The sequence below is a fragment of the Hippoglossus stenolepis genome, chromosome 3 (assembly GCF_022539355.2).
Source record: "Hippoglossus stenolepis isolate QCI-W04-F060 chromosome 3, HSTE1.2, whole genome shotgun sequence".
NCBI classification, from domain to species: Eukaryota; Metazoa; Chordata; class Actinopteri; order Pleuronectiformes; family Pleuronectidae; genus Hippoglossus; species Hippoglossus stenolepis.
The window spans coordinates 11,040,525-11,057,548 of NC_061485.1; the positions used below are offsets into that span (position 1 = coordinate 11,040,525).

At 41.1% G+C, this 17,024-nt stretch overlaps 1 protein-coding gene and 1 non-coding gene across 3 annotated transcripts; both read left to right on the forward strand.

Annotated features, from left to right (window-relative positions):
- The first annotated feature begins 1,062 nt into the window (after positions 1–1,062).
- LOC118105525 (calcium/calmodulin-dependent 3',5'-cyclic nucleotide phosphodiesterase 1B) lies at positions 1,063–15,642 on the forward strand. Of its 2 annotated transcripts, none has more exons than XM_035153393.2 (14): positions 1,063–1,290; positions 3,672–3,785; positions 5,891–6,073; positions 6,501–6,567; positions 6,703–6,819; positions 7,018–7,158; positions 7,899–7,999; positions 9,654–9,779; positions 11,181–11,282; positions 11,521–11,644; positions 13,688–13,769; positions 14,066–14,183; positions 14,735–14,871; positions 15,170–15,642. In XM_035153393.2, exons 1-14 carry the CDS (start codon positions 1,238–1,240, stop codon positions 15,265–15,267), a joined length of 1,563 nt encoding a protein of 520 aa, XP_035009284.1. In that variant the 5' UTR covers positions 1,063–1,237; the 3' UTR covers positions 15,268–15,642. The 2 variants fall into 2 exon arrangements, with proteins under 2 accessions (XP_035009284.1, XP_035009285.1); XM_035153394.2 differs by having other exon boundaries at positions 11,524–11,644.
- On the forward strand, positions 14,291–14,373 carry trnal-uaa. Its single transcript has one exon. It is a non-coding gene; the product is annotated as a tRNA-Leu (tRNA).
- Positions 15,643–17,024: the final 1,382 nt, after the last annotated feature.

Genomic DNA, 17,024 nt, shown 5'->3' on the forward strand with positions numbered 1-17,024 from the left:
TCTGAACTTTTAGGTGCCAAACTCTTTACTGATCACAAAACACAAAACTCTTACATTTGCTGATGAGACATGTCATGTAAAGTACTGATATAATCTTAAAGGTTCAGTGTGTGGAATTTAGTGACATCTAGTGGTGAAGTTGCATGTTGCAGCTGATTACCCCTCACCTCACCCTCCCCTTCCAAACATAATAGAGAACCTGTGGAAGCCTTCAGTTTTCTTAAAAACTCAAAAGGTGTTCAGTTCGTCCAATTTAGACAACTGTAAAAAAAATGGCGGCCTCCGTAGAGAGGACCATCTCCAAATGTAAAAACTAAGAAAACAACAATTCGTACGATTTAGATGAAACACACAAGTGAAAACACCACTAGGATTATTTTATACCCAATTTCCGCCAAAAGATCCATTTCACCTAAATCTTACACACTGATCCTTTAACTGTGATTTGAGCCTCGGTGCTTTTGATTGAAGCTGCCGCCGCTGAGTGTGTCGCTAAAATTTTAGCAGTTTGTTAAATTTTCATCTTTGACTCAAACAGGGATACAAAAAGGCACCACTGCATGTTAAAAGCAGTCGTTGAAAAATTATTAAAAATTTTAGGCTGCCCTCCCACCCTGCATTATATTTGTTGTGCACACGCAGCAGTGAAACTATCGGCCTGTTGTGGGTGGCCTTCGAGGACAGGCCTTGTTTATGTATCTTGGTTAAGGGGTGACTCTGGTGGGTTTCTCTCAAAGACTCCCTCTGTGCACTTCCCTGATTTGCGGCTGTGGTGGAAAATTCTCATTTGGGATTTAAGCACACACACACGCAGCTTGGAAGCCTCGCAGTCAACACTTCATCAGCGAGTCAGGTCAAGTAACTCACTTCACACAACGGGTGTGCGCATATACACAAACACTCCCTCACTGACAAAGATACACACACACACAAGGCGTTCTCTCTCTCACTCTCTCTCTCTCTCTCACACACACACACACTCACACACACACACACACACAGACAGACACAGTGTTTGGGCCTGCCTAACCAATCAGAGTGAACTGCACTCGGTCCCCAGAAGTGGGTGGGAGAGCTGTTGAAACAGAAGTCTGTCTTAGGACGAACAAAGTTTGCCTTGGTGGTTTGGAGAACTTTTCTGCTCACTTCTTCTCTGCAAAAAAATTTCTTTTTTCATCCACCTATTTTTTTTTTTTAATGAACTCTGGGGTCCATTAGGGCAAAGCTTGAGTGTGGAATGGCTGAACTGGTGCGAATCCGTAAGAAACGGCTGCAGATCCCCATCTCTAGGTAAGACAGGGGGTAAAGATTACTACGTAGTGTATCATAATTAGTTATGTACATGTTCAGCCTCTGTGTGACTGAGTAGGTACGGATGAAAGTCTTTACCCAACATCTTTACAATGATACTGTTTGGTGCAGTCCGGCTGTCTGGATCACATCCTGATGTAGTTTTCTTGTTTTGTAGCAATGGAAATATGTGACTCAAAAATAAACCACGCTATGAAAACTAGTGAGTGATAATGCAGTGGATTTTTTTTGGGGCATATTTCATATCTGCATACCTTCATGCTCTGCAAATCAAAACATTAGAAGCTTAATCTCACCTTAGAAAGTATCCTCACTCTTGATCTTGAATATTTAAAGCACTCATGTAGATGTTCTTGGACTGTAGCAGCATGGGAACACACACTTGTTGCTCCAAGTGGTTGCAAGAACTCTCAATCTTACTCGTGCTTTTCGCAGTGGGAGGGAAACGTGGTAGAGAGGTGATTGGTCATGTGGTTTTGTTTTGGTTAACACGTCGATGTGTGAGTGTGTGCAGGGTTCAGAGCTCTGAATCTTGTTGGGGGTTTCGTTTTTAGTTTTTCACACATATTGTATGTCAATAATTACAGGGGAAATTTTGAGTACATGTTGGTTTAGATCTAAGAATGAATTTCCTTCTTGTTTGTGCAGTACCAGCTTTAAATTTGAGGAAAGCTTTGAGCTGACACCACATTGAGTCTCCTACTCTACTGCTCTGATCCACACTTTGTTAGGATGACACTACGCAGTGTAGAGATTCAAGAACGTCTGCGCCAAAGGGAAATGTGTCATTTGTCTCTATAAACAAAGTTTCTCAAGTGCACTTGACAAGAAATTTCCTGTAAACGTCCTGTCAGAGGCTCTTCTGCTGCGAACAGTTGAAAGACAAAAAGACGGTGCTATCACAAAAGATTAGTTGCGATTGAAAGTGAGCCGTGGCATTTAGACGCATGCTATTTTTATGACTCAACAGCTTTTCAAAGCCCTTGCCAGCGTGATAAACACTTGGAAAGCTGTGAGCGCCTCATCTCCGGGAGCTGGCTCCGCAGCGTGGCCCTGGTGCAGTTTGAGAAGACAATCATACCGGCCGCGGCACCGTGCAGGCGGGCGGCCCCACCACGACGTTTCAGAGGAATTATCTGTGGCATAAATGTGTTATCATAGCAAGTGAACATCTCTTTCAAACAGCCTAGGGAGAAAGTAAAATCCTGTCAAAGCAGAAAGATTCAGGTTTTATAAACTGAGGGTGATCATCAGACACTGTATATGCTTTCGGAATAAATACTGAGATGAGTTTACGCACTGCAGGAGGGAACTTTGGAGATAATCTTGGTGTCATCTGACGGCAAATTAGCCTCTGGGCACAATGGCCAATATTTGGGGGCTTCCGATGAAGTAAGCAGATATTCGTTCCAAGGCTCCATCTTCTCTTCGCCAAACGTTGTTTACAGTCTGAATAGTTTATTTTATCACATGAGTTGAATGTTTCTCCTCACAGAACACAAACAGTGATACTTCTTGTAAGTGTTTAAAGGTCCAGACGACCATTTGCCTAATCTCTATTAGCAGCTATCTGCATCGTAATGTAGATAAATTAAAAAAACAGTAGCTGATGCATTTCAGTCATTGCACTCCGCCTCTGCTTTCCACACGGACTGTTTAACTGTGGGCAACCAAAGCCTATATGCTTGGTCAAACTGGAAACAGAATTCAGAAGGTTTCCACTTGTATGTTCAGATACAGAATCTGTTTATAGAGATTCCATTGCAGATGACATGTGCTCGAAGCATTTGCTTTTTAAAATACAGCAGGGGATTGATGCATATCTCTTGTGTAAAATCTTCAGAACCAAGAATGAGATCAGAATGTGGCGCAGAAAATGCAAAAAAATAACTCTGCACGTACGTAAGCCCACTTTGACAACATTGGGTTACATAAGTCTCTGACCATGGGAAGTTTTCCTCTCATGGAAAATTTGGCACTAATGGTGCCCTTTTTTGCCACTGGCGTTCTTCGGACAGCTTGGCATTTAAATCGCTTCCAAATGAACTGTTTCATGAGGAAATTCTCTCAACCTGTTGCTAAAGCACTTCTCGGGCTTCGTTTCACTTTCTCCAGTGACAAGCGCTGACAATTGTCACAGGGCTGTGGTTAGAATGCTTCTATCACACGATGCCCCCGTTTGGCTCAAAATGACTTTTCTTCTGTAGTTATAACTTGTATAGCTGTACCAGGCTGTAATCTCCAACCATCTTCACACTATTGCCTCTGAGCGATTCCCGTATCGAGAGATGAAACAGCTTCTCCAGTACATTGTGTGTTGTTTTGATCACGTCCGAATGAATGATTTTGTTTCCTTTCAGGCTGCGGAGCATGTTGAAGCAGCTGGAGGAGAAAGATGTCGACTTTGAGGAAATCAGAAGGAATCTGGATTTCACAGCATCGTTACTAGAGGCAGTTTACCTGGATGGAACAAGGTTTTTCTTTAATCATATTATCTTTCATTTTTATCTTCATCTACGTATCGTCTCACTGAGAATAAGATTGTAATGCGTTTGATACATAAAGCTGTTTTGTTGACATTTTAGATCAATTTGCATGCAAGCATCTGCGGGTGTTCATGATCTTTCTTCATGCTTTTATGTTTGGGCTCTATTTTAGGCGTCTGAATGCATCTTAATTAGGAGAGTGTACAAACATACCTTTCCTGTTTAACGGTAAAATAAAGGTCACTGTGTCAGAGGCATGGTTCAGAATGATTGTACTTATTTAATCATGGGTGTGTTTTGGGCGTAACATGCATTAAACTCAATAAACCAATCAGAATGCCATCTCCCAGTCAGAGAGTTAATAAACATGTTTATACATACTGCTAACACAATGGCTAATTTTCCCAGTAATGAGAGAACACTTCCTTCCACACTTTCCCTTTGTGAACAAGTAGACCCCCCCTCACATTGTCCACACATGTGCCTCCCTAAATCAGACCATTGCACAATTGCTCACTGATGCCTCATGTTAGCGATGCACCAAAACGCACCTGACAACACTAACTCGTCTATGGGTGCTCAGATGGGTCAGTTTGCTCTTTATGCAAAATGTGCACCAGACGGTAAAATGACAACTGCGTCCGTCTGGAAACTAGACACTTGTGTTGGGATTGATGTTGATAGTTGATGCCTTCCAACTTTCAGTCAGAGAGCCAGTAAACATATTTATAATAATGTTGAACTATTCCTTTAAAGGTCCCATATTTTGCACTTTCCTGATTTTTAAGTTTTGATATCGACAAGAAGATGTGTTTGTGATGATGTAACCTAAAAACATCTCAGTTTCACATCTCTCTCCAGAAACTCTGGCAACAAAACAGAGGATCTGAGTTTCTCGTATGATTGGATGCTTTCTAAATAACGTGTGACCAGGCCTATCAGATTGTAGCCTACTACTGTGGCTTAGTAAATGCCGTCAGCACTTACATGTGCCAAACAGATGCTCAAATTCAAACTCCAACCCACCAGCTGTACTTGATGTGAAGCCTAGTTCTGGTGCGAGCCGCTTTTACGATCTGTCACGGTGACTGTCCACAGTTCTTCAGCTTCTATATCCGGTGTAGGAGGCGTGGAGTCCACTGCTCCTGCCACCAGCTCGCTCCCCTCAACTGCTAGAGCCTCAGGTTGCTGGTATGTCAAAGTTGCCCTGTTGACATGTGTTTCTCTCAACCTGAGCCCAGCCTTATCCCAACCCAAACCACTAATGGTGGGTGCAACTCAAACACAACTGGGGAAACAAATGTCTACTGGGAAACAGAATTTGACCTAACACTGGGACATTGCCAGCGTGCTCTGAGGCCTGTCGGTGGCGTGTGCGAGGCGACACAACAGAGGGATCAGGGAGGTGTGTGAGTGGGCAGCTGCTACAGACAGAGTGGAACATGACGAGTGGATTACCAGGAGAATCAGGAGGAGCAGCTCACCTTCCGGTTGCCGCCGGACTGTCTGGAGTTTTCTGCGGGATTGATTGGGTGCGTGGACGGAACAAGTACCAGCAGCAAGGTGACACGAGCATATATGAGGAGATTATGGAAATACACTTTGTCTGGGCAACAGGTACGGGGACATCAACAGCTCATCCTTTTTCAGAGCTCAGACTCCAGGCAATTGACATAACCCCTTAACTTTGTGTGAAAGCACACACACAGAGAAAGAGAGAGAGAGAGAGAGAGAGACTAACAGTAAGAGAGTAAAGAGCTGAACAGACAAGAAACCATAGTAAGTAAGTATTAATATTTTTTCTATAGCCTCTGGACCTGCTTTACTTTTTTTCTAAAATCTTACTTTCTACAATATGGGACCTTTAAAGCTTTTAAGTTTTCTCAGTGTTTTGCTCTGTAACCATAACTTATAACAGAGATACGCAGAATTCCTCCCCCTGTATATTTGTGTTTTTCCTGACTGCAGAGGTCTAAAAACTTCGACGCTGATTATTTATTACTGTCGTCCAGCGTTGAGTCATCGCCTGTGTCTTCATACCATGTGTCTAACCACCAGTGTTTATGTCTCCGTGCGCCTGTCGTCCCTCTCAGGCAGTGTCTGGAGACTGAGGACGATCTTCAGCAGCTGCAGTCGGACGGCGTGCCGTCAGAGGTCACCGACTGGCTGGCGTCCACCTTCACACAGAGGGTCCGACGGCCCGTGCGCCGCTCGGATGAGAAGCCCAAGTTCCGCAGCATTGTCCATGCGGTGCAGGCTGGGATATTTGTGGAGAGGTACACAGCAACACATTTACTTTTTATATAGTAGTTCAGGATCCAGTTTAACTCTGTCAGGATGTTTAATACTTTGCATGAAGTAGCTTCTGTAGAAAAGATACAGAAGCAGTCATACAGCTCTATCTGTTCTTTATGACACCTGAATGCAATAATATAAGAAAACTTTCATCATACTGTACCATGAAACTCCCAGTGTAAATGACTGATGTGGTGTAACTGTAAGTTAAGCTCACGCAGTGTTGTTACAGCTACAGACAGCTGCGCTGCACTGTTAAACATTAGCCTCCTTCTCTCTTGAAAACATCCTTCCAAAGGGGACAGGGACTTTGGAGGATTTATATAAACAGCTCCTGAGTCGAGTTCACTGCACAGTGTCCACACCTGAACTTTAACTGAACTCAACATAAACATTGCATTATTCCAGGATGTTCAAGAGGGCCTACACGGCAGCCATGCCCGATCAACCTGCTGCGGTCGTAAACTGCCTCAGGGTAAGCCCCGCCTGTTAACATAAATCTCCCAGTGAGTCGTGTGTTTATGCAATAAATCGGACATCACTAAAGATGTAGTATACACAGCACAAGTATGCATTAATAACGCAGTCGCTCTCCTCTCCATTTTCCCAGGATGTTGACCGCTGGAGCTTTGACGTGTTCGCTCTGAATTCTGCGAGCTCCGATCACGCACTTCGAACTCTTTTCTTCGAGCTGATCACCAGATATGAGCTCAACAGCCGGTTTAAGGTCTTTTAATTTTTGATTTCCCGACACATTTTAAGGGGCACGTATTCAATGCACGTTATCACAGATATGCAAGACTGCCAGTAATCATCGCTGCCCTTTTGTGTGGTAATTTGTAGATATAATCAGGCAGCCGTTTGTGTTGTTGCCAGACTATGACTTGACACAACCAGAGTAGTGATGATGTCATGCATTTCGCAGATCCCCATCTCGTGCCTGACGGAGTTCCTGTCTGCGCTGGAGAGAGGATACTGCAGATACAACAACCCCTACCACAGCCACGTCCACGCTGCTGACGTGACTCAGACCCTGCACTGTCTGCTGCTGCGCTCTGGACTCGTGGTACACTGCTCTCATCTGAACACTTAACATTGGTCACATTCTTTTAAAGGATAAGGCCCGTGTTTGTTTTTTTTTCCTCCTCAGTGTCAACAAACCCAATGAAATCAAAGAAGAAAACCCCAAAACTTTCCATCGTCATGACCTCAGCCCCAAGCCCACTTTTTTTTAACCAAAGATGTAAATCTAATTATAATCTTAAAGGTTACAAATATCTAAGCTAATTCCCAAAAACTGGGCATTAAGATTACATTTTTCATCATCCAATGTTTCTAGCACGTTCTTTTAGCTTCAGTCATATCCTTCAAATTTTTTTTTTAGGTCTGTCGTACAAAGGAATAGACTACACACACTATACCTTTATATATAGTTTACATATAAAGGCAATACTCTAGCTATTGGGATTTGATGATGCCTTATCCTTTCAATCTAATGGCATCTGCCAAGAAGGTCGTGTTTGTTTGAATGTAAGTTCAATTGCTGATAAGAACTATCATGTGTAGGATTGATGGAGGGATGCGCTACTGAGCCGTTCACTCTGTTCTTAAAGAAAAGCAGAGGATCAGTCGTTTGTTCCTTAACTGAACACCTTTGACAACATCCTGACTTTGATATGTTGCTGCCTGTGCTTACTTGATACATAAACATGAAAACTAATATGATTCTGTCAAAGTAACGTGTACAATCTGCTGCATAGACAGTATATTTTCACATCAACTTGTTCTTCTCTTGTGTCTGTTCAGCACTGGCTGACAGAGCTGGAGGTGATGGCGTCTCTATTCGCTGCAGCCATTCACGACTACGAACACACAGGAACCACAAACAACTTTCACATCCACACAAAGTAAGCCCTCTTTCTGATGCACATGTATTTTATAGACCCTGTCTTCAAAAACAGCTTCATATATTTATACACCATCCACATATACGACATCCTGTTGTGCAGCTGTAGAATAGTAAGAGATTTCAGGGGATGTATATAGACGGCAGGGTAGTTTTAGAAAGAGACAGGGAGAGAGAGCACTAAAGCAAACACTCATGGAAGGAACACAGTATTTTTAGATGTTGATTTTCCACATAAGCGAGCGGGAGAACGCAGTCCAGTCTCTTGGCACCCGCCATCATCATTATGCTTTATTTTGGGAATAAAGCACAAAGATGCTTGTCCGCGAAAAAACAACATCATTGTATCTTTAACATCATCGATCTTAAAGTCAGACACTCACCTCTTGCAGGCTTGAGATATTGGTTGTTCTAACAGTGTAGTCTGTTACCTCGTGAAGAATGTTGGCTGGACAGCTTGAAGTCATGTTGGTCACCAAGCTCAGAATGATTCTGAGGATTCTGCAGCACAAGTCAGGTAGAGGGCGTTAGAAGATTCTGTGTTTAAATAATTATAATAATACTAATACTAATATTAATATAATTATAATAATATGCTTGATAGCACTATTTTAAATAAAAGAAAAGAAAGAAAGAAGATAAAGAAAAAGAAAGAAAAATGTATTCAGAAAAAAAGTCAAGGTACAAAGGTTAAAGTGTAATATAATGGTTTCTGTGTGTATTTCGGTACTGCGACATATATCTTTCTGGGAACTCATTTCTTAGCAAGAAACTAATAACTGAGGAGAAATCATTTGAATGTTTATCACAATGAAAATGTAATTTAGTGGTAATTATAGTTATTGCTGTTCCACAGCAGCTGAGGTGAACAAAAAATGTTAACAAGCAGACTGGGCAATTTCTTAAAAGAAAAATATTGCATTATATATATTCTGTTTCAAGTATTCTCTCTATTTCACTATAATTAGGACCCAATTACTTTTACCTCACCAGGAACCTTCCTTCCTGGGACATTAGTAGGAAATTATTGGGCCATAAAAACAAGTTCTAACTATGTCTCTATCCACTATGAATCTTTTCTTTATTCAACCCACATGAATTCAAGCTGACCACAGCCCCTGACACTGCAAACCTTCGCCCCAAAGACATTTTAACACTGAGCTGAAGGTTTTATCTTTGACACCATTTTCACTGGAGCTTTACTCGTTGTTTGGTTTTAGCAGAAGCTTAAAAAAATGACTTTTGACACTAGTTACCTATTTTAAAAGTCTAATAAAGTAGATTAAGTGCAAATGACTGGACAAAGGACGCCTGACTGAGAAATTAGTTCATTAACTTGCTATAGTGAGTCATTAATACCCACATTGTGTTTTAACACATCCCACTCCCTCTTCAACACTTTTAAATTCATCATTATAGACCTGCAGTCACATGGCTTTAATCGCTCCCTGAGGACCGTCGCTTTATCTCATTCTCACCACCTCCACCCTCCGACTACAGTGATGTACAGTGGCCCTTTAATTTCCAGCCGACCCATGTATTTCTCTCATTCTCTCGTTCCTCTCTTGCCTCCTCTCTCTCTCTCTCTCTCTCTCTCTCTCTCTCTCTCTCTCTCTCTCTCTCTCTCTCTCTCTCTCTCTCTCTCTGTTTTCCAGGTCAGAGTTCGCATTGATGTACAACGACCGGTCGGTCCAGGAGAGTCATCACCTGAGTGCAGCGTTTCGGCTGCTGCAGGACGACCAAATGAACATCTTCATCAATTTGACGCGAGAGGAGTGGATGTGAGATGACCAGATGTTACCTGTAGATAAGGCACTCGATAGAGCAAATACCTGCACCGAGGCAACAGTCCCCTTAAATTCAATCGAGCTGCACCAAACTGCTCACACACAACTCCTGAAGAGTCAGGTTTTTGCATCAAGAAACTATGGGTTCTACATCCTGCTGATAAGTATCATCTGTGCAGCTAGAGTCTGATGAGTCACTCGCTTTTTTTCTGTGCCATAGACCAAAATGTCTTTTCCGAAACCCATTAAAAGCACATCAGTGGGCATGTGCACTTACTTTTTTGGTTTTAGTCAAAACACACACACACACACACACACACACACACACACACACACACACACACACACACACACACACACACACACACACACACACACACACACACACACACAGGATACTGTAATTACTCACTGGCGAACCAAATGTGTATTAATCCGCAGTTAAAAATCGTCCTACACAAATACACTATTTATTCCTACGTGGCTAAAAACTATATTGCCAAACTGTTTTAATAAAATAACCTTTTTAAAAATGGAAACCTCATTTTAAAAATATTGTACGACAGTTGTAAACAGTGCAGATAAGTCAGCAAATATTGAGACACTGAGGAACATGTGGGTTTAGGTCTGTCCGGGGCACATGTTGATAACACATCAACTGTAGATTTACCATTGCTGCATGGAAATAAGAGAAGCTGTGTCATATTGATTGTGGACAAAGTGGCTGAAGACTAATTGTCTGTCCATCATGAATTGCCCTGGTGAGACTTTCCAGGTCTGCTCCTCCAGCCGACCCTGATCTTTGACCCCCGGAGATGAAACGTCTCCTTTATGAATCAATAACGGATCTTATCACTATTTGTGTTTAGTGACTCATTCATCAGTCAGCAGAGGTGTAGTGGATGAGTCACATACGTTTATTGACAAACAGAGTTGTGGCCAGTGAGCTAAAATGGTTATAAATTAAAATTGACATCACTAACTAAAGTATTGAAGTAAATACATTTTGTTCACAGGTTATTAATCGTGACATTAAACTATAAATAAGCTCAGTTCCTATATATTGTTGTGACTTTTATAGTACAGCTAGTGATGTCAAAGTATCCATATTGTTTATACTGTACAGTTTATAACGGAGACGGATGCTTCAAATATCACATACACAATGTGTGACTTACTTATGGAAGAGATCTGTAGATATCACCAAAGATAAACCCCGGCAGCATACTGTAATGGGATTTTTCTAGCAGTCAAGCGTTACCATGGGAACAAGAAAATCCATCAGGAAAATCTACAAAGGTTACAACCCCACTGCATCCTCCAACCTGTTTTACTCTATACGTTTCTTTCTCATCGTACAAGGTCAGCTAGTAATCTGTATGTCTTTGTTTACAGGGAGCTGCGGACCCTGGTTATAGAGATGGTGTTGTCCACAGACATGTCCTCCCACCTCCTCCAAGTCAAAGCCATGAAATCCTGCCTCCAACAACAAGAGCGGTAACGGCTAATGGACTGTGCTGTTGTTCACGCTGTGTTGCTTAATCAACAGGTCACAAAATGAATGTTTACACCGCCGCTGATTAAAAATATCCTGCACGACGAGGCAGACAGGAAAATTGCTGTCACGCTGGCTGGTGTCAAAAGGGGGTTTTCAGTCATGTCTCGGGGTCACAACAACAACAACAACAACAATAGCACGACAACAAAAACAAGAAGTGCGTTTTGCTTTCTCCAGCAGGATTGACAAGCCCAAAGCCCTGTCTCTGTTACTGCACACGGCCGACATAAGCCATCCATCCAAGCCCTGGGCGCTGCACTCTCGCTGGACCAAGTCTCTGATGGAGGAGTTTTTCCAACAGGTAGGAAGGCTCATAGACCTCAATTCATAAGTCGTGTCCCAATACAGATACAGGTCTACGCAGCCCATGAAGGAGGTGGTCTCTGTTGGTCCCCGTAGATCTTGAAGGCCAAACTAAAATGAGACGCTCTGGTCGACAGAAGATTTCTGTTTGTCCCATCTTTACTGCTGTCGCCTAGCAACAGAGCTGCAGTTGGACACGACCAGAACATTTGAATGCCCCTTGGCTTTTTAACGAGTGTATCGTCAGCTGTTTGGCTGAGCTGAAGTGTGATACTCAAGCATCGGACGTCTTGTCACCATGACCTCATTGAAAAACGGTTGGAGGAACTTTGAAATGGGACAGTCTAGACGAGCCCTTGTGACGCAATAGGTCTTCAAATGGTGCCTCCTAATGATACAGCCTCTGAATTGAGACACAGCTGTTATGTCTCCTCTTCTCTCTTCTCTTCTCTTCTCTTCTCTTCTCTTCTCTTCTCTTCTCTTCTCTTCTCTTCTCTTCTCTTCTCTTCTCTTCTCCTCTCTCCTCTTCTCCTCTCTTCTCTTCTCTTCTCTTCTCTTCTTCTCTTCTCTTCTCTTCTCTTCTCTCCTCTTCTCTTCTCTTCTCTTCTCCTCTCTTCTCTTCTCTTCTCTTCTCTTCTCTTCTCTTCTCTTCTCTTCTCTTCTCTTGTCTCTTCTTATCACAAGTGATGAGAAAATGTGATGAGACCTGAAATGACCGAAACCATCTATGAGAAAAAAGTTCTTGGACGTGTGTTTGGGACTTTTTAGTTTCCGTGACTCATCCACTAACATGGTGGAGGTGGGATTTATGCTTTATACTGCAGCCAGCCACCAAGCCGCTCTGCTCTAGGTCTATGGTATAAGCTATTTTGCATTTTTGTTAAAAATGATGTAGATATTAGAACAATAAATTGATTATGTTCCCAATTAATTTTCTCTCAAACAACTAACTGAGCGATCAACTAAAAACTGTATTTCAGCTCTTCTGGAGAAAGATTTAGACCATCCTGTAGGAAAACAACATAAAGAGAAAATGTGACCGAAATATGAATAAATAATTACAGGTTTTATGTAGAGTAACAATATCTTTTGTGTTACTGTTTTAGCCCCAGTGTTGTCGAGGCTTTCTGAGAATATGAAAACCGCGATGTTCCGATATTTTCTCCTCTTCATGTCTAGACATGATCATTCTCTCATGTCTAATCTTCTTGTGACTGGTTTGATCAGATATTATCTCAATTGCTGCGTCAAAAGGCCGGATGTGTGATAGTGGCTTTTGTAAATGACTCATCTGGGTCTAAGAAGCAGAGAGGTTCATTACGTCAGAGCTAAAGAAAACAACAGACTGAAGGTGTATGAAGTGGAGACGGTCAGAGAGAAGAACGTCTCCATGAAAAGGTTGTTGAGCACCCACTCTGTTTGCTGAAGCCAGACCTTGGGACCTCAGCTTTCATCCAGAATTGACGTCTGAAGAACATTCACTCGATGAGTCAGATATAAACTAAACTGTTTGGTGTTGTTGAAACCAAATGAAAACTTACTTGTTGACCTTTGGGAACAAAACAGTTCAAGCTAAAGGGGGAAAAACAGTAAAAAGTGTAGCATTTATTGAGAGGTTACATTGGTTCTACTTGAAAACTGAGGTTAGTAAAGTTATCCTGAACAATGGTGATAGAAAATGACAAAGCAATCTCTCTTTTAGAGCTAAAATCATTGTTTATTTGTTTTGATACTGGATGAACTCTGGTATATTGAGACTTTGTTTAAATATTGGTATGTTAAGGAACTTCCTTAAAAGATGGGACTTGAAAAAGAAATAGAATAGAGGAGGTGTTGAGCCCTGTTCTCCTTGAAAATAAGACGTGAGAAACTTCCCTATTAAAATCTTCTTTCATGTGAAAAATAACACGAGCACTCACATGGTTTTGTTTGTTTCTCAGGTTGCTGGAGTTAGAATCAAATAACCTTCAGGAAGTTATTTTCAGTCGATGTGTGGGACGCTCTTTAAGATGTTTTCTCTCTCTCTTTCTATCTTTGTGAGGGTGATAGAGAGGCGGAGCTGGGCCTGCCCTTCTCTCCTCTGTGTGATCGAAAAAGCACTCTGGTAGCCGAGTCCCAGATCGGTACGTCTCACAAACGCCTAACAAAATCTGTTTTTACGTCAATGATGTTCTTTATAAGCCGATTGTTCCCGTGAAAATATGAAACTTTAGCTATTGCCCTTTTCCGCTTCTTTTCAAATGCAACATCCTAATCAGTGTAGGCTTTATACTTATTTCAGCACTTTTGAAAATCATTGAAATCATTGAACTGTATTTGTCTTTCCCCCCTTCCCCTCACCACATTGCAAAATTCATATTTCTATGTCCCAGAAACATCTTGTTTTTACATGCTGATGTGCTGACATTTATTCTTACAGGTTTCATAGACTTCATCGTGTATCCTACTTTCTCTCTGCTGACGGACATGGCTGAAAAGATTGTTATTCCTCTGGTGGAGGAGAATCCAGGTCCTCCAGACCCTTGTAACAGACACAGGTAGACACACAGACAAAACACACAGACAAAACACATAGACATAACACTTGGTTGTGATAATGAATGAGGTGTCCTATGAGACTGTTGGACAGACCACAGGACTATGTACCAGGATGGCCGAGAGGTTAAGGCGTTGGACTTAAGATCCAATGGGCAATTGCCCTCGTGGGTTCGATCCCCACTCCTGGTATTGGCTGATATGTGCATGATGTGAACATTGTAATTTTCTCTATCATCTGAAGTCTCTTAATGCCAAACTGTGGTCGATGTCTGAAGGAGCTGCACATATCTTGTTGCATTATGAGGTTCATTAAAAGTTGACTGTAGCTTATGATATTTAAAAAAGAGATATGAGGGTTGATATAAATCTTATCATCTTGACAAGGAGGTAAACAATTTAATTTCTAAAAAATAAAACAAATACCATTAAAAATACTTTTCAAGTCAAAACAAGAATGTTATGAAGAAACAATTATCCAAACCTCCTTGTCGACATATAACCAAGAAAAGAAAGAAAAAGGATGAACGCTCTCTGTTATGTGTCTCCATAGTAATCTGTGGAAGGAGAGCTCCAGAGGTCTGCAGTGGAGTCTCGCTCACATCACGGCAGAGCTGGTGAGCTTCCGCTCCACATGGACACGACACACCGAAGACAACAAGCTCAAATGGAAGGACAGCGGCTCCAATGGTATTTAACACATCATATTAGTTAGTGAACAAAGACCTAATGGGATATCAACATACCTGAGCACAGAATAAATAGAAAATAGTATTTTTTCTATGTGGTATTTTTACTTGTTTAACATGTTTTAACTTAAAATGATCACAGATATGTTTAACAAAGGTTTTTTTAGAATTGATTTGATTTCTTAACACCATTCACGTCAGAGCGATCCCATGAGGAGATCAATAGATACAGATATCATTTCCCTTTTCAGCTGAACAAACATTTTCCAATGTCTTTTCCGATATCTTCGATCCTCCAGGATTTTCAGATCCCAAACTGACAGAAGAACAGACATCCAGACAAGAGGAGCGCTCAGAAAACCCCCAGCAGGACCCCACCCCGGATACAAACCAGTAAACGTTTTTTTACAAGTGCTTTTTTCATAGAATAAACCGAGGTTAACTGAGGTTGACATTGAGTCACTGTTTGTAACAAGACCACAATGTTCTGATTGGTAGATGAAAGTGGGGAGGAGAGGGGGTGTTAAGATTAAGATCATCTTCCCAAGGTAAGATGCAGTCACAGAAAAGTCCTCATGTCTTATTTCAAGTGTAGTTTAACTATGCTAATTTAAATGCAAAGTCTACATGCTGGCCATGTTATACAGTAAAGTCCCTGTACTTAATTTAAATTGCCACATAAACGCTCATAAGGAACAATTTACTCTTTATCTTTTGAAATGAACAAGAATCCTTTAATCAACAATCATCAATAAACCTTGAAAACATGTCAGTGTTTGTCATGCCTGCTGTTTGGTATTGATTCATAATGAAGGGGGGGTCACGACGTATTCTTTTACATTGAAACATTTCAAGGATTTTATAGCAAGGTCAAAAATCCTAATCGGTTAATTTAAACTATAATTTTAACAATTATTGTATTAGATTCAAATTGAGTTAGAGCAATAACAACATTATCGAAATAAGGATGTGCTGTTAAAAGCCTGGTGCATTTTTTACTGAGAAGGCAAACTGATATATAAGTGATATACCCATCTTTCTCTAAGTGAATCTGTAATGTTAACTGGTTTATTTCTGACAGTGAGAAGGGGTGTTTATTCAGATTTAGTCGATCATTTTCATCAAAATACAAATTTGAGTTTGAAACTATTATTTTGTATATTACACAATTTCTCTTTGCTCTCTGGATGTGTATCCACCAATGGCCCATTATCCAGTATTGTTAAAGTACACTTGACCTCCACAGAGAAGCCATGTTTGCCTCTTAATAATAACTGTGCAGTGGAAGCATCATTCACATGGGTAATAGCTAATTAAATGATTTTAATACAGGCTATTGTAGCTCCAACACATTCATAATTCTTTAAATAGCATTTTGTAGTTTATATGTGGAGATACGATTTGCACAAAATAGTACTTAGCATTTTAAAGATGGTCTCTGGTGCATGAAGTTTGATACAGAGGCTGAGATATCCTACACTTTTATCTTTAATATGGGTCACACTTCATATCTATGCAAAACCTTGATCCTACGCATTCGATTTAGAACTTTTAAACATACTTTTTAGATGATCCTTTGATTTGAATATGCACCATGAAAATATCACATCAAGTGCCCCTTAAAACTCTGCTGACTTCAGTTCTCTGCTCTCCCAGCAGGAGGGGCTGTAGAGTGACGGGTTGCCCTGAGGCCTCAGCTTCAAACCGAAAGAAGTTTATGATCATGTTTTCTCTTTTTCTTATTTAAGGAGGAGAAATGTAGCTTTTCTGTATTTGAGGAGGATGTATCGTAACAAATCACACAATGACTGAAGACACAGCTCTGTTACTTCTCTGTTACATGTGCGTGAGCTAAGGTTTGCATGCAAAGCTCACATAATTGAAACCCAACCCCCAGCACACGCTAACACGTATGTAGTGAGGATGTAGATACAAAACAGACGTGACATGTATTGCTTCTCTAATGTGTGATAACAGCAAAGCATGCAATTTTTGAAGATACTCACCATCTTCTCTTAATGAGTCAAACTAAAAAGTACGAGACCAAAGTGAAATAAATCAAATGATCACTGCGACATTCTATCACAACAAAGATTTACACTGAGCAGTCTCACACAGACTGGTACCTCCAAAGGCAACATACATATCTGTATA